The following is a 20,299-nucleotide window of genomic DNA, read 5'->3' as shown; positions in this document are numbered from 1 at the left end:
CCCCACTCAGAAAGGACAAGGAGAAACAAATGTAAAGTTTTAAAAAGCTATCTAATTGCATTTTTTGAGTGCATAATCTTGGCTGAAGAGTTTTGAATAGGGAATATCTGAGTATTTCTTAATTTTGCAAGCATTTAAAAAATGCTCTCGTTGATTCTTAGACATTCATACACTGTTTTGATCACATTCAGACCTCCTCCCATCTCTACCTCTTACCCTATTTCCCCTCCCCTGACTTCATGTCCTATATTCCTACTTCCCCTCCCCTGACTTCATACCCTATATTAGGTTTCTTTAACGGTCTCTGGAATTTAATCTGTGTTCCCCAAATGCTCTCGGGCAGGTCTATCCCTTCCTTGGAGTCTAGTCAACCTACCAGGCGTCACACCAGAAAAGAAAACTGACTGTCCGTCTCCCAGCAGCCATCAGTTGCTAGTAGATCCTCAGCTAGATCCAGGGCTTCTTAGCCACCAGTTCTCCCATCCATGATGGGTGTTTGTCTGGATTGGACTTACACAGGTCTTGTGCATGCTGTCACCACAGGGTGTTGTACATTTGCAAGCATTTTGAGTGCCTGGTGTGAACCAGTTACCCTTGATGTTTGGAAGGGGACACTGCCCTTACTTTGCATGGCCATTACTTGGATATAAGTTAAATTAATGCAGAGAGCTGTTGATAGGGACGCATGCCTGATTTTCTAGAGGCCTCTGCAATCACTGCAGAGGTGAAGAGGTTCTATAAAATGGTTCCGTCAGGTGAAGAAAGAGGAATGTCTCACACAGGAATGTCTCACCTCAGACCCAGGCCTTGAGATGATCTACTTCTTGCATGAAACTGGAATCTGAAAACTGCAGAAGTGTAATATTCTGTCCAGTCACCGCCTTTGATAGAACTGGCAGTTCCAACCTAGCCGCATATTCTCTTGTTTTTAATAAACTACTTTTAATTTTACTTATTTTATATGTGTATGAGTGTTTCACCTGGATGCACAAGTGCACGCATACTTGCATTGCCTGCGGAGACCAGAAGACAGTGTCAGAGCCCCCTGGATTGTCCCTTTACTCAGAAACACATGGCTGATTCTACAAAGATCCACAGTGACCTATGGCACTCATTTAAGTGATGCACAGATGACACCGAGGTGAAACGCCTCTACAGTTTTTCCTTTACACATACGTCGAGATGACCATTATATTTTCATTATTGTTTCTAGAAGCAGGTCAGAGTGGATTCGGCATCTGCACAGCTTGGCGGAGCAGTGCTCTTTCTAGTTACAGCACAAAAGGACGTCCCATAGATGGGATTCCAGGGGACCTTTTGCTGCCTCGCTAACTCTGGCTATTTTCTAGGTTATGATGGGAAAATGATGTCTGTGGTCTTAGTATATTCCTGCTGGGTGGCTTCTCCACATTTCTGCTGTCTGTCCTGTGCTCTGTGATCTGCACTCTGGCATTTAAGGGCTGTACAGTCTGCCCCCAGCTCCACATGCCAGTAGTGTAGGCACCTTCATTCTGGCTAAGCTGCTCCTTTCGCTGTCCAGTCTCACTGCTGCCCCCGTACGTTGCATCGTTCTCTGCTTGCGCTGCCCTGCTCTTCTGCCGCTATCTGTTACTTTTATTTGGCCACACAAGCACTCATTCGTCACCAGTGTTCCCTTTGCTCCTGGGCCTTTCAGGAGAGAAGGGGTCCCTGTCGTCAGAGCACGTCATATTTATGTTTTTATTGTAATTGCTACATAAACAAGATTCTGTGTAGTGCTTATAAGAAAGAATGAGACCTACTCTTTCTCCAACAATAAATATCTCATAATTTAAGTTACAACCTAAAGTGAAATTTTGTGGAGACATTTAAAAACCACCTGTCATATTAGGTGGGTGGTTCAGAGCTCCGTCACTTCTTGGTCGGCATCATTAAACACTGACGGTGTGGTCCCACAGTGTTTAAAGGGTTTATCTTTTTCTGAAGATTTAACTGAACTCTTCCTTCCTGTGAGGTTCTCCATGCGCTGTCAGGCTGCTCTTGACTGTTGGCCATGTTTTTTTCAAGTACTGCCCTTCCTCTCAGACCTTAGGTGGGGAGTATGAAAGCCCACGGATGTTGCATGGGCGAAATTGGCTTGCTAAGATCTTTTTGTGTTTGTACCAGCCAGTACTAGACAGCCTGGGTTACGTGGCACCAGCCAGTGCCTGGTCTGTCTTTAACTTTCCAACTCACCATTTTAACCTGTTGACCATGTGTTAGACATTACTAGTGTTGATATCCTGATACATGTGTTATACCCTAAATATGTTTTAGGAGATACCATTGCAACAGGGTTTTTTTTGCAGGGGTGGGGGAGTAGGGGTGTCTTTTTTGATACAGGGTCCCCCTGTAGCTCCAGCTGGCCTGGAACTCGCTCTGTAGACCAGGCGGTCCTCGATCTCACAGAGATCCTCCTGCCTCTGCCTCCCGAGTGCTGGGGTTAAAGGGCTGTGTCACTGTGCCTGGCAGCAGGAGTTCTCCTAACAGTGTGGCTTCTCTTGGAAATGTCCTTTGTCCTCTGTGGAAGAATCCTTAAGAAGCCATCACTGGAAATGACTTTAAGAATTGGATGATGACATCTGGGTTTCTCCAGCAAGTTTAACCTATGAAGTTTCCAAGGAAGCATAGAAAGCCAGTTGTTGAGCAAATATCACAGCTTCCAATCATCTTGCTTGAGCGGTATTTCAGAAATAACTCCAGCACAAGTCATGGAATTTATCTGCTCACCAGATACAGGAGTGTCTACTTGGTAGGTGGGACCATAAGACAGGCATAAGCCTTGAGAATCTGTTTCCTCCCTATAGGAACTTAAGAATATACAAGCTTTGGGTTGCAATGCTGTTTGTGAGGAAGCTCTGAGACAGCCGATATTATGACAACATTGAAGAAACCTCAGACATACCTAAGTTTTGACTACTAAATACCAAGATTTCTTTTGAAGTCTCTTGAACATAGTCATCAAATATTTAGTGAAAGTTTCAGCAGTAAAAATTACTCTGTACTACATGGTAGGGTAGTGCTTTTGGGGAATAACATTGTATCACTAGGCAGCTGCTTACGTAGTAGTGACTTGTAATCAACCCATTCTGTGCACAGAAACACATACATAAGCCTAGTCTAAGTTGACTGTTCTGTTAAGTCCATTTATTTTTATTATCGATCCCTAAAGTTTTCCTTATTTTGTACCTTTTTTATTGGTGTAAGTTTGAACGGAATCAGAGGGTTTAATATGCAGCAGCTGGTTGGAGAAGTAAAATTGATTTGGGCTCTGTCAGTCCATTGAAAGATTCTGCATGGCTGGTGTAATGATGCACACCTGTAATCCTAGCACTCCGGCAGCAGGACTGAGGCGCAAAGCCTGGTAAGAAAGCCAGCCTAGGCCTATGGCAAGACCCTGCCCTCTTCCAGTGTCTCCCTCCAGTGCTCTGAGTAGTGACTGCATATAGTAAGACAGTTCTTTGTACTGCAGCAGGCTTTCCTATGCACTCATCTGTCTTCATCTTATACATGCCCTTAATACTCTAGTGTGGATTTCAGTAATAATTACGAGTGTGGGAGATGCTTTTAGTATGTAGTATTAGAATTATTGTTCTCTCAAGCCATCTTATACCAACTCAGCTCTTCCTCTCTGTGTCTTATGTGACTTCAAAGGTAATAATACTTGAACTATTTGTCCATAAATTCAGGATGACAACAATACCAGTTTCATTTGTGGTTTTTTTTTTACATGCAACTTTGAAGACATCTGTTATAAGTTGTAACAAGCATATCTTTGCCCTGTATTCACTTCTTGTTTCCCTTTATGAACCTGAGATGTCCTTGATGAACCAGCTCCCTACTATATACAGCCAAAGAGAAATAACAGTAAAAGGGCCAGAACAATATGCCAGCTATTGTACATTGATAACAATACATCTTCCCAGGGCAGCGTGTTTGGGCCCTTGCTTCACTGATACACATGGATGGAACGCGTAGCACTTAACCCTGTTTGGCATTGTGTTCAGAGGCTGAGCTTAAGCCATGTGTGAAAAAGCATATTTTTCAGTTCTGTAATTGATGATTTGCTTAACACAAACTTTATAACTAGTATGCTTTTGTTTCCCTTTGGCCATTCAGTGTTTATAGTAATTATCCTTAACAGTGTCTTGTGATTAGTTATTCTTACTCTTGGCTTAGCTTCATCTTTAAGGTGAAGCTAAGGGCATTTGCCTTGACTTTTACTTAATGGAACTTGGAAATGTGAAGGCTAAGAAGCCTCCTTAGTGCAAACAACCAGCTGCTTTCTTTCTTCCTTTAAATGGTGCATAAGAGGCAGGAGCACTTATATAGGAGAGCTTCTATTGTAGACATAATTGCAGTTAGTGTAAAAGCACTAATGTCAGGATTCTTAGGTTTTCTCTTTATTCTGCTGGCCTACCTCCAAAAATTAGATTTTTCTCACATATTGCCTAAATCAATCTTGGGCATTGCTATTACAAGAAATTCCACACCTGTACTAAATTAACTGTGTTTTGATGGGTTTCATATATTTAAAAAAATTTTTAAAATTATTATTATTATTGGCATGTGAATGCACACATCACATGTGAGTCATTAAGAGGACAACTCTGTGGAATCAGTTCTCCCCTTCCACCTTTATGTGAGTTCCAGGACTTGATCTCAGGCCATCAGACTTACAAGGCAAGTGCTTTATGCCCCTGAGCCATCTTGCTGGTCTCCATTTCATATTTCTTATATACATAAAATGTTGAATTTAGCAAGGCTGTATTCCATATCTTCTCGCAGCCTTTTGGGGTATTTCCTTGGCAGTGTCTGCTCATTCTCACAATAACTGCTGTTTTGATGATTATTCATGCATTTAAAGGCCGTATTTCAATGAAGGTATAATGGAAAGTGGATAAATGGGAGAGCCACAGCCCCTACACCCTGCACCCAGCTCTTCTGTCTTTGGACAAACCACCTTGCTTTTTGATACCACAATCTCCTTTTTTAAAAGTAAAGAAGTTGAATGGATCTATGCATTCATTTTCTTTTTATTAAAAAAGTAAGACACTCCCCAATCCCAGCAACATATTATTTTGCTGAAGATTGTGTTTCCTTCAAAAATCTTCAATTAGTGAGCTAAAACTTCCTGTTAAACATCTTTAATAAAATTTTAAATTCCTTCTGTCAATAGCATGCCATCACCTTTAATTTTTGGTATTCTGTATCATATTGTGACTTGGCTTAACTCTTAAACAAAATTTTAACAACAAATTCCAGTTAGTACCTGACCATCATACATTATCTTTAATGTGTGCTGGGTACCAACATATACAAAGTAGAAGGATGGCATAATTTCTTATTTCAAGGTGTTAAACCATGTCAAGACAGGGTAACAGATAAAGACATCTGTTTCCGTCAGTGTTGAGGAGAACAGAACACTTAATGCAGTGTGGGAACAGATAAGAGATCGGAACTCAGACGACAGTAGACAAGACTAATGACCATTGACCATTGGAGTCATCTACATGAAGTCTGAGATGATTGACGTAAAGATGAGCAGGTGTCGTGTGGAGAGAGAAGAACACCCTCCTATTCATTCTAGGAGGGAACCAGCAACAGACCAAAGTAAGGATACCACCAAACCCAACATGGTGGACCAGAGGGCTTATTGGGGTTACTTCCAGGAGCGTTGTTTACGGGAGCATAAATGACTCAAGGACAGCTGCATCACCAAAAGTCTAACTCAGCATGGCGAACTTCTCATGAAAACCTGCAGGCAGGTTAGCAGGTTGGAGAGTGTTCTTTCCAAGGCAGCTCAGTTGGTCTGAGACTCTTGAAGGCAGCTCAGCAGTCTTTAGGGCTTTTATATGTACATATGCTTGGGGAAAGAGGGCCATAATGAATTTGAGGAACTTCCTGAAGCTCTTGTGTTTACTTACTTTTAGGACATTCTGTTTTCAAGAGCTTTTCTCCTTGATGGAAGGTTTCAACTCAGAGGAAATTGCTATTCAACAACAGACAGGAACAACAGCTTTTAGGGAACTGAGGAAATAAGAAGCCTTGGGGAAACTGTGGAAGGTAATAGTTTCTAGAGAAAAGGAAGACAGCCTGCCAAATAAAGGTTCAAGGAAGTTTAGATTACTCTAAAAGCATTAGAAAACTCTTAAGGGATTTTAAATAGAATAACACTATTAAATGTATTCCATGGTGTCTTTGAGCTCGGTTGAAACAGTAATTTAACCAAAACGTTGAGCAAATCTAGTTGATTGAGATTCCATATTTTTTTTCCTATTAATACAGTTTTCTAATTTCTGGACTATCAAAAAGTAACCATGCTAATCTGTAAAACCTTTTATAAGCCTTCCTGTTAGTGACACCTTTGTGGAGCTAATCTTTATTCCCCACTGTTCTCTCAGGCTTCCCCATTTGCCAGCCATTGTGAAACATGCTCTTCCTCTTTGAGATCTTAATATTGGACTATAATATCATATGGCCTGATGTGTTTTGAGACTCACTCATGGTAGGGTTTTGCATTTGGAAGCAGATCAAAGCATGTGTCTTCCTTTTGGATGAATGCTAAGGTCTGTGGCCTGAGCTGTGGTCTGAGGCTGCAGCCCTTCCCGTCGCCGTGAGACTTCTAAGCTCCTCAGGAGGAAGTCTTGCAGCAGCAGACAGCTGTGGTGCTGTCACAAGACCTCTGCTCCCCCACTATAGTGAGAGCTAACTTGCTCTTAGTAATAATCACTTTTTCAGATAGTTCCAATTAAGGCTTCTTTTTTTAAATATGTGAACAGCAGTTAAATTGTAGTTTAAATGGGCATAATTATGGCTTTGCCCCCTCCTTTTAGAGAAAATGAATGGGGCTTTAAAAAAATCTAAAGTGGCAAATTTATCTAATTTTCAAGTGTAATGTTTGTAGTTCTGGGTCAGTAGTTGAAAGATGATAAAAGTTGTTCATTGGTCGTCTTGTCAGTGGATGATTTTTCAGATGTTCTTAGTTGAAAAAGGAAGGAATTGCTTTGTTCATTTGTAGGCCAATCAGTTTAATCTGTCAGTGTTAATTGACTAATCCTGATTTTCCCATTGAATCAGAAAGAACAGTAGTACTTTTGAACGAAAATGTTTCAGACGAAAAATGGACTTCTGTGTAAAGTAGTGTTCTGAGGTATTAAGCTGCATGTTTAGTAAAGTGCCAGTGTTTACATATACGGTGTTTCTGTTCCTTTTAACTCTTCTGATAGTCCACTGTTAGTTACTCAGTTTTGCATGTGTAGTGTCTAAGTAGTTGTAGCTGCTAATGAGGAAATGAATTATTATAAGGAATACAGTATATTTCAAAGTACTCTGGTTTTGAGACCTAATTACGCGGATAAATCGGTTTCTGCTTTGTCTGATCCAGTTGCACTGTGAAGAGCAGAGTGAGGGGCTGTTGCTAGAGCAATTGCTGCCTGTTGGCGTCTTCTTCCCGCCTCTCCCTCGGGTAGTCTCCGCAGTGCTTGTCTTAGTTCACTGTATCATTTGGAGGGTTGTGAGAACTTCAGAAGAAACTCGAGGTTTGAATTGCTGTCTTTGGAGTGGATTGGTGTTCAGTCTTGTACTCCCTGTATCATCTTTAAATATTTAAATTGCAGACTCGCTGGCTGCTCTTAAATTAGATCCTTCACTTAGTAGTTTTGACATTTCATAACCTTGCTCTTCAGGCATTAAATATTCATCTGTTTAAATGGCAGTGAAAATTTAAAATCCAAACCCATATATTAATCCAGTGATTGTTGATTGGAGCTCAGCACACACTTGCTGAAGAAAGAAGCTGTTTGCCTGCTAGGACATATTCTAGAGTTTTGTGTATTTTGGAGTTTTTCTAGCTCAGAATTTGTCCTGTAAAGCAAAGTCTCTTGAGTATTCTCTAAGGGAGTTTAGTTTTAAAGAATTACAAAGATATTTAACACTTTGAAGATTAAGATAGCCTCAGCATGGTTCTCTGGGAGACTCTTAAGGTAGCCTTGTGAGCTCCAGATCCACAGCAAAATCAGAATGATGAATGTTGCTGGTAATTACTAGGTAGGGAAGTTGGGCTGGTAATGGGTTTAAATCCTCGAGTTGCAAATCCTTGTCCTTCTCCAAGTCGTCGCCTCACTTTGGTTTAAGTATACCTTGTGACTGAAGAAATGTATTTTTCTTGGGAGAGTATTGGTGTCACTGATTCCCCCCAGGAAGGAAAAGAGGTGCTTTAGTTTCAGAAAACTGCAGCTGTAGAACCTGGTGCATTAGGAGAGAAGGGTGAGAGTAGGTGCCCTGCCTGACACTTCTAGAAGGTGGTGGGAGCAGCATGGTTTATCCTTATGGATTAGATCATAGTAAAACTAATTTTAATCATTATATGCAATTTCTACAGTTAATCTCAATTAGTGACCAGTATTCTCAGGAAAATCTAGTTATAAATATATTAATGGATGTGAAATAAAATAACTTTGGTTAATTGATATCCTCTCTTCTGCTGTCTGTGCTCAATTTCTTTGTTTTTTAAAAAATCTAGAGTTGTTTAAAATACTTTATTACTTTATGTGTACGAATATAGTACCTAAATGTAAGTAAGTGCACCTGTGTTGTGCAGAGCCTGTGGAGGTCAGAAGAGGGTGTTGGATCCCCTGGATCTGAAGTCATGGATGGTTGTTAGCCACTATATGGGTGCTGGGAACAGAACTTGGGTCCTCTGCAAAAGCAGCCATTGCTATTAACCATTGAGCCATCTCTCCAGTCCCTCTACAGTTGTTTAAACTTTCTGAACACTTAGAACAAGTGAACTGATAAGTGAATTACCACAGTATGCTACTCTGGACAAGGAGAGAAAGGGAGCACACCGACATAATCAGTGTTTGAATCTGTAGTTCAGCACTAACCTTGGGCTTGTGATTTGTCTTATTTTCACCTCTCCCCTAGCCATAAATTTCTTTTATGTGCACTCTACCTGCCTCATGGGGCCATGGCAAGGCACAGAAAGAAAACTCCACTTGATCATGCTTTGTAAATAACAAAGACTAAGCCTAAATGTGAGTTCAGGGTTCAACAGTGTTTGTAAAGAGAGTTGGCACTTAACCTCTGTTTTGCCTTATAATTGTGGAAACCAGGTTTTTGACAGTATTACAGGAAAATGTTTTAAGGTTTGTCCTGGAGCCCTTTTAATGTGACTGGAAACTAAAGAAAGGGTGTGAACTGAAGACTGGAAATCTCAGTGTGGTGGTTCATGCCTCTCAAACCAAGCACCTGAGACAAGAAGACTGCCCCAAGTTTGTGGCCAGCCTGGGTACATAGAGTAAAGCCCTATCAAAAACCAAACCACCCCATAGCGGAAGCAAACAAGGAAACAAAATAGTGACTGTTGGAGGGGGAATAACTGATTCCAGGTTGTATTCAGTTTTTATGGAAACACCAACTATATAAGCCCCTGTTCCAGAATATATTTTAGGATAACTTAAAACACTTTACCCACATTCATCTGAAATTCACAAAGCAGTGAATGTCACCACAAGCATAAATTCTTCTGGGACGTTGTGATGGACTCAGGGTACTCTAAACTCAGTGGTCCAGGTCTTTGCTGACATGTTCAGATGTGTGTAGAGGTGAATAATAATCACAGTACAGTCACTCCTCTAAGCATTTCATGCACACTAAAAATCTCTCATTTATTCCTCAGAAGTGCACACAAAGGTGCAATTATGTGACTGTCATGGTGGACCAGGCTTTAGGGAGCTTGTCCCAAGTCCAGAGAGTCTGCAATGCATTGAACTGGTTTTTACCCTAGGTACATTGGAGAACTGTCACCTTTCACCATGTGTAACTCCCTGCTGTGTTCTAAATTTGAGCCCCCTGCCTGCATTTCCTGCCTGTTTCGTAACTGTTGACAGTTAGCCTTCCTTGAGAATGCATAGATGCTTGCCCCAGAGCCCATGACAAGTTCCCCCGACAATGGGAACACTTCAGTTCACCGTCCACAGCAGAGTGCTACAGAAGTAAGATCATGAATCCCCATCAGAGGTCTATAAAGAGCCTTGGGTGTTGTTTACTCACAGCACTGGAGACATACTTCAGCGGCTGTGGGGTTCAGTAGTTAGAGCAGTCCCAGGACTAGATTGTCACATTACTTTGATCATTTCAAATTTTCCTTTTTCTTATTTTGTACTTTTGTTCTAATTGTTAAGTGCCTAGGTGCAGAGTGTGAGGTACAGTGTTCTCTATTTGGTTCCCTCATTCAGGATAGCATAGTGTAATGTAACTTTCAAATAAGCCTTTGGAACAGCCTCTGTATTTTCACTTGTTAGTGAGCAAACTGCCTGAGTAAGGGTCAGAGTATTCACTGGAAATCCTGCTAGTGCAAGGGCAAAAGATAACCGGAACTTCACAGAGTGGTAGAGAACCCGTTCTATGTTGTTTTGTTTCCTAGAAGGTTAAAAAAAAGTAGTAACAGAGCTGTAGGCATAGTGTAAATCAACAATGTTTGATGCATTCATTTAAAAATAGTTTTTATACTCTGTTATCCCTGCTACTGTCCGCTGTGTTGTCGGCACCCCCAGCCATTCCCCACTACTTGTCCATTTGCTGAATCTGGTCAGCCTATCTAGACACCTGTGCTTTAGGAAGGTCAGCTGTTCCTCACCTAGCAGCAATCAGTTGTCAATATTCCTTTAGATAAGATTGGGGTCTGCTGTTCATTTTCCCAGTTCTATGCTGGGTTACTGTCTGGGAGTCTGTTGGGCCACCCTGGCCAACAACTCAAAAGAAGGTGTCTCCTATCTGGCATGATTGCTTGTTACGTAGCCTTTAGATATACATATGGACTCTTAAGAAATTATATTGATCCCTTTAATCTTTGGTTATACTTTCCTTTTGGGTCTTTAAGGCCATACAGTTGGCCCAGATCAACCAATTTATTTTTACTCTTAAGGCTGTTTGAGGATCTGTTCCTCAGGGGTCACATGGACTTGGGAGGAGCCCTGGCTCTAGTGGCAGGGGGGCTATGGGAGGGTGCTATCTGGGAAGTGGGTATATAGATGAATAAGATTGTTTGGGATGTTCTTTGTGATATACACACAAAAAAATTAACAAATTAAAATGAGTTATATTTGAGGAGGAAGCATAAAAATTTATGTCATGTTAATTAGTAGAGGTGATAAACATTACCATTGAAATCTACCCAATGACTTTATAGCCATACATGGGTGCCAAGGACCTGAGTGCAACTGACCATGACTAGTAATAATCAAATACATACAGATTAGAAACGCATGCACCAACATCTAATTATTATTAGCTAAAACAATGAGTCTTTCTGTAAGAAACAGTATACTTTATTTTTAAAGGTTAAAAACTCATTCAATTTTATGTCTTACAGGGCTTATACTGAGTTCAATAATGTATAACTCTATTAATTCAACTGTGAACCTAAAAATTTTATAGCCACTTTTGAAAGAGATGTATCTTTGCTCTGGAATTTGTTATTGAGTACATTAAAGCTGTAATGAAATGGTTCTTCTAATAAAATAAAAATAAAATATTTTAAAATGAAAAAATGATAGATAAAATTCTAAAACAAATAGTTTTTATAAAAGCTTCATTTGGAGTAATAAAGCTGATTAAGGATGGGTGGTAGTGATAAAATGACGTGGCAGAAGAATCATTGTACTATCGTGGCAAGTCAGTCGTGGAATTACAGATCCATGAACGTTTTCACCAATGATGTGGGAGGACAGGCAGTGTTACAAGGTTTCTGTCACTACACTTGATCAGTCTGGAAGAGCTCACAGGTAAATCAAAGGATGTGTGATCAAGAATCACTCGGGATACACAGCTTTCCAAATATTGGCTAATATAGATTATGGGTAAAGGAACTATGGATTCCAGCTTGTGGACAAAATCTAGATGAGCTGTGGCACAAATGCTGTGGTCCAGTGAGCCGTTGTGGAGCTGCCTCATCAGTGAGGTATCAGACAAGCTTTACAATTTTATTCGTTAAATATTTTAGCGTTGATCTCATGCTGCACATTGACTAGACCTTGAGGATGCAGTGATGAGCAAGACCTGCATGGTGGTCATTGTAAACTAAGACAGACTTTCTGTCTTCTATCCTTGTACAGTTTTGGATTCTACAGTTTAAAGGCTTTTTGAGAGTACACTAAATGGCAGATAAAGTCGATGAAAACTTGTGGGTGACAAGACAGACGACAGGATGAGGGAATTCCTGTGGGAAAGTATTACATTGGCATAAATGTCAAGAACACCCTTTGTAATAAAGGACACATATTTGAAATGGGACATGACCATCCCCAGAGATTCCAGAGACTGGAAAGCTAGTAATAAAAATTACTTTAGACTGTGTAAGCTTGGGAGGGTTGCTCTGTATCTCTTGTCTCCAGGGTTCGCCCCACTAAGAGTAACCTTTCTTCATGCGTAGCCTACCATGTGTAAAATTGATCTGGCTTGAAACCTTGCAGACACTCCAGGAGCAGATCTTCTCTCCACACAGAGGAATGCCATTTTTTTTTGTGTGTGGAACCTCCCACCCCCACCCACAATGAGTAAAACAGCACCCAATTGCATTAAGGCCAGTATTTGCTGTGTGCTCTTTAGGGCACACACAAGGTCCGTGTTGGGTATTTGAAAAGAGTGAATATGCCAATGTGCTTAATCATATTTCTCTTTTCCAGGTTTCATATGCTCGCCCGAGTTCAGCTTCTATCAGAGATGCAAACTTATATGTCAGTGGGCTCCCAAAAACAATGACCCAGAAGGAGTTGGAGCAGCTGTTTTCACAGTACGGGCGCATCATTACTTCCCGCATTCTGGTTGACCAGGTCACTGGTAAGTGGGCAGAGCTTCTGGAGCCTTTTGCTCCTTCCCTGGCAGATTGCAAATATTCCGTCTTCATCTGCAGCAATCTTGCTTCTAGAACACATCAAAGGTATATGTGGGCCAGAAAATGCAATTTTCTGCTGGAATTGTTCATAAATATGCATGGACAGAAATAGATTGTGGAGCAGAGTGAGCTAGCTTGAGTCATTTCCACCCTGAAGGAGCAGGTTTGAAGCCTGTTTCATGGCTTGTAATAAATTTATAGATGCTATAATCTCCATTTTCAAGCCTCTGCGTGGGAGAAGTCTCTGTCCTCCTTATAAAGTAGTAATAACAACCTTATTTCTGTGGAAAGCAAAGTTTAATGCAGCAGTATGCAGCTGTTTCTCTGAGCAAGGATTAGGCTGCATCAACTTGTAATTGCTGGGAAGGTGTCTGCTGTGCCATAGCGGCATACGTAAGAGTATGAAATCTTGAGTGCTAGCAATTTGTTTTATGCCTAATGCAACTTTTGACCAAAAGGAAATGAAAATAAGATGTTCATTAAAACTTTCATATGTAAGGGAACACTCTGCCAAAGCTTTAGCTAATAGCAAACTGGTGATGCAAATTGGATTACTGCTTTTTTTAAAGCAAGACACAGATATGTTTTCTTATTACAAAAGCAATACTTGACCTTTTAGAAACATTTTAAAAACTGAAAAACACGGGAAGGAGAGTAACGTAGAGTGCTGTACTTCTATACCAGCCATGTTGACAACTCATGTAGTGCAATGTACAGATTTTTAAAGAAAGGAGCAGATTAACCCCAGAATAAAATTGGGCCTTATTCTTCATCTTCATGTGGAGATCAGTTCAGTTGATGTGAATTTGACCGGAGCAGTCCCAGGTTTCTCATTCTGAGCTGTTCACTGCCTTCACAGGAAGTGCCATTCATAGACTTAGGAGTAGAGAAGCAGCCCTGTGTGTACACGTGCTCGGAGGAATGGCCTCTAGATTGTGCTGTTATGAGACAGTGTAGCTAAGTGTGTTCAGCTCTATGACATACAATGTTGACTATAGTAGTTCTTTCACAATCCTTCCTGTGTGCTCTGTCACACTGGTGTACCACACAGACTGTTAATAGGGCTAAATAGAAATCTGAGCATAGCAATCCAAATAAATTTTATTCTAAGCAACAGAAATACCTTTTTATTAATAGCATTGTTTTTTAATTTTTTTCCTCTTTAAATATTTTATTATTGTTATTTTATGTGTATGAGTGTGTTGCCTGCCTGTGTGTAAGTGCACCCCTGTTGTGCAATGCTTATGGAGGTCAGATGAGGAAGTTGGATTCCCTGGAACTGGAGTTACGGACAGTTGTCAGCCACCATGTTGGATGGGTACTGGGAATTGAACCCATGTCGTCTGCGAAAGCAGTGCTCTTAACCACCAAGCTATCTCTCCAGCCCCTTAAATTTCTTCTTAATAAGAACTTGAATTGAGAGTAGATTTTATCTGCGGCCTGGAAAACACATCTCTTCTCTTAATGCTTTTCCATTCAGGATGACAGGTGCATCTTACTCCCCACATACCTCCACATCATATGGCTGCTGGAGCCTTGCTAGCACTGCAAATTCTTGAACCCTACCTGAGATCTGGTCAATAAGAGTCCGAGAGTGGGCATTTTACCCACTGGTGTAAGTGACCCAATCTGTGTGGATGCCCTGTTGCTAATTTGTGCTTTCCTAATGGAAGAGCCAAGGATTTTATTTTTCTCTTTTTTGTATGTATAGATTTTTTTGTAGCTTGTTTTTTGACTTAGGATCTTACTGTGGCCCATGATGACTCCCATAGCCCAGTCTGGCTTATGAGACTCACAGCAGTTCTCCTGCCTCAGCCTCCTGAGTGTTAGAATTACAAGCCTGAGCTGTTGTATCAGCCAGCTATGGTGTTAATTCTGAATAAGAATGGTAGATAAATGGAAGGGTCTGCTTGCTGTGGTTTCTTCTTCATATTTAACGGTTTTTGAGGAAAACATTCACATTACCGGAAAAGAAAACAAAACAAGTCAACAAACCCCAGAAGTTTTGGCTTTCAGCCATCAGGTAATTTGCATTGTACGTAGCTTAAATAGAGAAGGAGAAGTGGCAAAGGCTGTTAGAGATTGAGCACACATGGAGAAATGCCTTATGCTAGCAAATAAGTCATTGACCTTCCCACAGGGTTAGTTGTAAGGCAGCTAGACCACTTCTTTGCGAAGTTCCTCTAAGTCATGATAATGCAGGTTTTCTTAGTAGCTCCTTCTTTCTTCATTGGCATACTCTGAATTATCTATACTTTTCTAATACTTGGAAAACGGATCTTGTTAGCACCTATTTGGTTGCCAGGAATGCATTTCTGCAGCTGCTTATGTTGTGTTGACCTGCTTTGAATACCTGGTTTGCCTGCCCATGCTAATTAAATGGAATGAGCTGGGTTCACTCTGCTGTTTCCTGTAAGCTGAAGAGGCCTTGTCCACACCCTGCTTTGCCATTGTGGTAGAAGAGTGGACAGTGAGTGACCGTCCATGGTTAAGAATAATTTCACAGATACCAGAAAGCTTTCATATTCTCCTTATCAATCTTACAAAATCTAGGTCCTTTTAAACATTTTCTCCATGTAGCATTACTTCTCTAATATTAAGTGTAGCTACTGAGAGTGAGGGGAGCCCCAGAGAACTAGAGGAGCCTCTTCAGACCGTTTTCTTGAAAGACCTTCATGGTATATGTTGCTGTGAGGCTGAATATATGAAAATTTTAGCTGAACAGCGTCTTTGTGCCATGGTACCTCTATTTTTAGCATAACTTTTCAGATTGCTTGGTTCTTATTTTAAGGAAGGGCGCTACTGGGTCCCTCATTTCTGAGGTGCTTCTCTAATAGTTCAGTTTGAAGCATGGAGCTTGGGCACGCAGAGAGCTTCACTGACGTGCACAAGGGAGAGTACAGTGGAGACAGAGAGCATGGTGGACGTACTGTGCTTTCCTGGCCTCTTGGCCTCTTGAAGCACTCAGTAGTGAGAGCTTGCATTGCATAGATCACTGCACTTAAAGCAGGTGGAAAATGGTGATTCTAGCTTGAACTGCTAAGGTAAAATTTTCCTCCTGATGTCATTTTGTGGCAAATGTATGTGGGTGAAAAGATGTTCTTGAGAAGGAAAAATTAATTTATCCTTTCTTCTCTCCTTCCCCTCTCCTACTCCCTCCTTCCCAAATCCTTACTTAAATCTACCATAGGCATATCAAGGGGTGTGGGGTTTATTCGATTTGACAAGCGGATTGAGGCAGAAGAAGCTATCAAAGGCCTAAATGGCCAGAAACCTCCTGGTGCCACAGAGCCAATCACTGTAAAGTTTGCTAATAATCCAAGCCAAAAAACCAATCAGGCCATCCTTTCCCAGCTGTACCAGTCTCCAAACAGAAGGTACCCAGGACCGCTAGCTCAGCAGGCACAGCGTTTTAGGTAAGTCTGCTCTAGTTCTCATGCCCAGCCACTAAACTGGAAGAGCATTCTCAGGTTGCTGTCCAGTCATTTTATCAAGATCTCTGATATGAGTTTGTCATTATTCTGTTCTTCCCTGCCCCCTTCCCCCTTTCCCCTTCCCCCTTCCCTCTCTCTCTCTCTCTCTCTCTCTCTCTCTCTCTCTCTCTCTCTCTCGAGCACAGAGAAAACATATTTGGAGGAAATGGCATCTTGTACGATTATCAAAGGTGAGGACACTTACCTATAAGACCAGTTCTACCTCAGAGGTCATTGCCTCGACATGGCGGTCTGGGGAGTCATTCCTCTTGCCATCATTTGGGTGGAGACATGACTCACATCTACTGAGTAGAGTCCAGGGATGCTATAGGCATCCTGCAGCTTACAGGGTAGCCAGCAGCCACAAGTTACCTGGTGCAGAGCACAGCTTGAGAAAGGCAAAGCCTGACCTACTGACAGGTCTGATGGGTTGTTTATAGAGCTTCTGGTGTTCTTTTTGTAATTGTTTTTCTTGGCAAGAATTAATTTTTGTTCTCTTTAAGTTAACTTTGTTTTTATAATTTAGAAACCAATAAAGATATGTAATCTGTATTTCTACAAGTGGACGCCTCTTTGTTCTTACAGTTTAGAGGTTGGCAAACTAGCTGTAAAGGTCCAGATAGTAAATATTTTAAACTTTCTGGGTCATGGTCTTTACAGCTCTATCTCCTTCCCCTCCCTCTCCCCCCTCCCTCCCTCCCCCCTCCTCCTTTCTTTCTTCCCTCCCCCTCCCCTCCTTTGTGTCCCTCTCCCTCTTCCCCCCTTCCTGTCCCCCTCTACTACTTTCCCTCCTCCTCTCCACTTGCTTTTTCTTTTCAACTCTTTGAAAATATGAAAGTCATTCTTAGCTACTGGGCCATACAGCAAGCAGTGGTCGTCTGGATTCCAGCTGTGGATGATAATTTACTGACTACCACATTAACACAAAGAATACACTTTTGGTTTTGATGGGCATAAAAATAGCCCAACTTTTCAGGTTACCTAGTCCTGGGATAACAACCAAACTGGGAGTCATTAAATTATACCTATTCTGCATGTGAAAGAAGATTTTATGAACAAGTCACCAGTTTTTATTTTCCAGGATGTTTTTAATACCATTTTGGCCATATGGTATAATGTATAGCCATAATGCCATCTAACTCCTGTGCTAGTTTTTTATGACAAGTACATTTAGATTTTTATTTCCTTCCTGAGACAAAATAATTACAAAAATAAAATTACAAACTTAGTACAATGGAGTACTAAGCAAGCTTTCAGCCTCAGCCACATGTGTTTTTCCTGGTGGTGTTGAAGGCGGTTGGGAAGAAACAACCACCCAAAATGTCTCCTTCTAAAAACACTTCAATTGATTACCTAGTATAAGAACAGAAATTTCCTCTAATTGCCATGGTGAATACCTACGTGTGTTGGAATTTGCTCTGGGAGAATAATGGTATTGTCAGAAGCTGCGTCTTCACTTGGGTGACTGGCCCCTGCTGATTGAGCTTAGCTGCTATAATCGTAGCTCTGATAAAAACGAAATGTGATGCACCTTTGACTGTGGTGACTAGGAGAGAGACATGAGAGCTACTTGATACTTGCCTTGGCAGAAAGAAATCTCACAGTGCCTGTTGCCTACAGATCATCCCTGTGACGTATTTCTTAACTTTATTCACTTGTTCGTATTTTCATAGCATAGTACAGAGAAGTCCCAAAGAACTTGAAAAGTGTTCTCTAGGCAGCCTGTTCAGTTATCTTCAGTTTGCTACAGCTAAAAACCTGTGCTACTTTAAATTGTTATCTTCAGTTTGCTACAGCTAAAAACCTATGCTACTTTAAATTGTTAGTTATTTTGCTTTTCCATTTGCAGCTGCGTTTTTATTGTCTGGTAGCCATTCCCACAATGTTCCTAGACTCAGGGTTCAATTCTGAGAACGACTAGGCCACAGGACACACAGACAGTGTTGAGTCCTGTTTGTTGAGGTGGCACCTGGTAGGTAGTACATGCAGTACATTCTTGCTCAGTCTTCCTGCCCCATCTACATGCCCCATGCAGCTCATTTTTGATGGGGTCAGGTTTTCCAAGGTTATTTGATGATTAAATTTAGTATCTTTAGCTTCTGTCCTTTTACTCTACATTGCTTTATCTTTTAATACCATGCAACATTAGCTTGGAGATTCTTTCCTTGGCTATTACAGAAAGACACTGTGGAAGAAAGGAAAGAAAGAGTGTTAGTTCAAAGGGAAACTTGACAGTAGAAGGGGGAAGATTGCAGGATGTCCCAGCGACTCCAGAGGGTAGATGTGAGAGGATCACTGGGAGTTCTGGACTGTACTGCGTTGTGCTGTCTGCAATCGACTTGGTGACCTAGGAATAGCAGCCAGTAGGTTGCCCAGTACGGGGCACATGAAAGGACACAAAAAGTAGGAAAAATTTGTCTTTCCTCAGATTCCTAAGTGTTTTCTCCCTCACCCCGCTTCACCACCCACCACCCTGGTCTAGGTAGTAAAATATGAACAGGTTAGTGTGCTCAGAGAATATGTTTAATCTAGACTGGGTGTCAGAAGAAGTTGTGTCTTTGTTTCTGCAGTTTGACTTGATGTTTGTCTGACTTGGGCTGCCATTACTTTGATAGTCTCCTGACTTGTTCTGTTGGATAAAAGTTGAATGAAGCAGCTTAAGGAGACACTTGAATTAAGGACTTGCGTGTTCTGTTGGCACTTTGCTCTTCTCTGCAGTTGAGGTCTTAACACGGTTACTTTGTCTCTAATATTTGTGTTGCAATGCCCTTGGCCCTGAGTTTGCCACTTTGCTGCATCTATTCTCACTGTATATTTTTGGGGTATCATAATACCTGTGGACAATAGAAGCTATAATAATCATGAAAAAAATTCCACTATTCATGAAGGTAAAAAGTTAAAACTCATGAATAACTTTAAAAGTGGGCTTGTGAAGTTCATCATCTAGTCATTCTGTATTAATAATTAGAAATATTTAAACATGAGCATTGCTTACTAAGTATAGTAAAATGAAACATTCTTAAGGTATTGGAGTTACACTACCTTATATGGATGGTAGTGTAACTCCAATACCTTAAGAATGTTCTTAGGACAGGATATCTATGTTATACTGTAAGCCAAAAAATGTCTCATGCTCTTTCTTGTGAGGTGGCTTTAATTTTATTGAGTGTGATCTAGTCTAATGACCTGTGTTTTTGCTTTTGTTAACCTTAATACATTTTTTAATAGTCTTTTAAATCAACACCTGAGTTGGGTTTCAGGCATGTTGCTGGTTACATTATCACACTTTTATTTTTGGAATAAACTGAATAATTTTCTTCATTTTTAGAAGACAAAAGATGCATGTAATTGGGTAAGGGAACAAGTTGATCTTGTGTTGGTTAGCATCAAAGTGAGTGTTGATCAGTGCTTTGGAGAGATTTTGATAATTCTTTGTGATTAGAGTTGTATTCTCTTATTAGTCTGCCTTCATAATTTTATTTCTGACTTTGGTTTTATTTTATTTTATTTTGTTTCACTTGAGTACAAGTTTTCCCATAGCCCATCAACTAAGTAGCTTGAAAGTCAGACAAGCAGCTTGGTTTTATGCTCTATTTAAACACCCAGCTTTGAAATGAGAATGCTGTACTTGATATGAAGTTCTGTAAAGTACTACCCAGTAGAAATCTGAGTTACATTTCTACTGAATGCAAATGTTTACAAACGTCTTTGCTGTGTTCTTGTTCATAAATTACACATACACATAGTTTTTGTTACAGTCAGTGAGCTATAAACTCTGAATTCTGAGGAAACATAGATAATAAACATCTAATAAACATAAGATAAAGATGGAACACATACTATATCAAATATATCGTTAGTTGTTACATGGATAGATCTACCTAATGTCTTAGTAAATAATATCTTGTGT

The 20,299-nt window shown here is 40.6% G+C and overlaps 1 protein-coding gene across 12 annotated transcripts in view; it reads left to right on the top strand.

The window, feature by feature from the left end:
• The window catches only part of Elavl2 (ELAV like RNA binding protein 2), a 155,745-nt gene that overhangs the window by 128,977 nt on the left and 6,469 nt on the right, over positions 1-20,299 (top strand). For 11 of the 12 annotated variants that reach the window (XM_029561534.1, XM_008828942.2, XM_029561533.1 and 8 more), the window contains 2 exons: positions 12,708-12,861; positions 16,107-16,332. In XM_029561534.1, coding sequence (XP_029417394.1) covers positions 12,708-12,861; positions 16,107-16,332 — 380 coding nt within the window. Of the gene's footprint in view, positions 1-12,707; positions 12,862-16,106; positions 16,333-16,535; positions 16,600-20,299 lie in introns of those variants that run through there. The other variant, XM_017797127.2, reaches the window with a different exon arrangement.

This window comes from Nannospalax galili, unplaced genomic scaffold (genome assembly GCF_000622305.1).
Source record: "Nannospalax galili isolate Female #2095 unplaced genomic scaffold, S.galili_v1.0 scaffold52, whole genome shotgun sequence".
NCBI classification, from domain to species: Eukaryota; Metazoa; Chordata; class Mammalia; order Rodentia; family Spalacidae; genus Nannospalax; species Nannospalax galili.
Note: the sequence above shows the minus strand (reverse complement) of the source record. Positions and strands in the feature narration are given on the sequence as shown.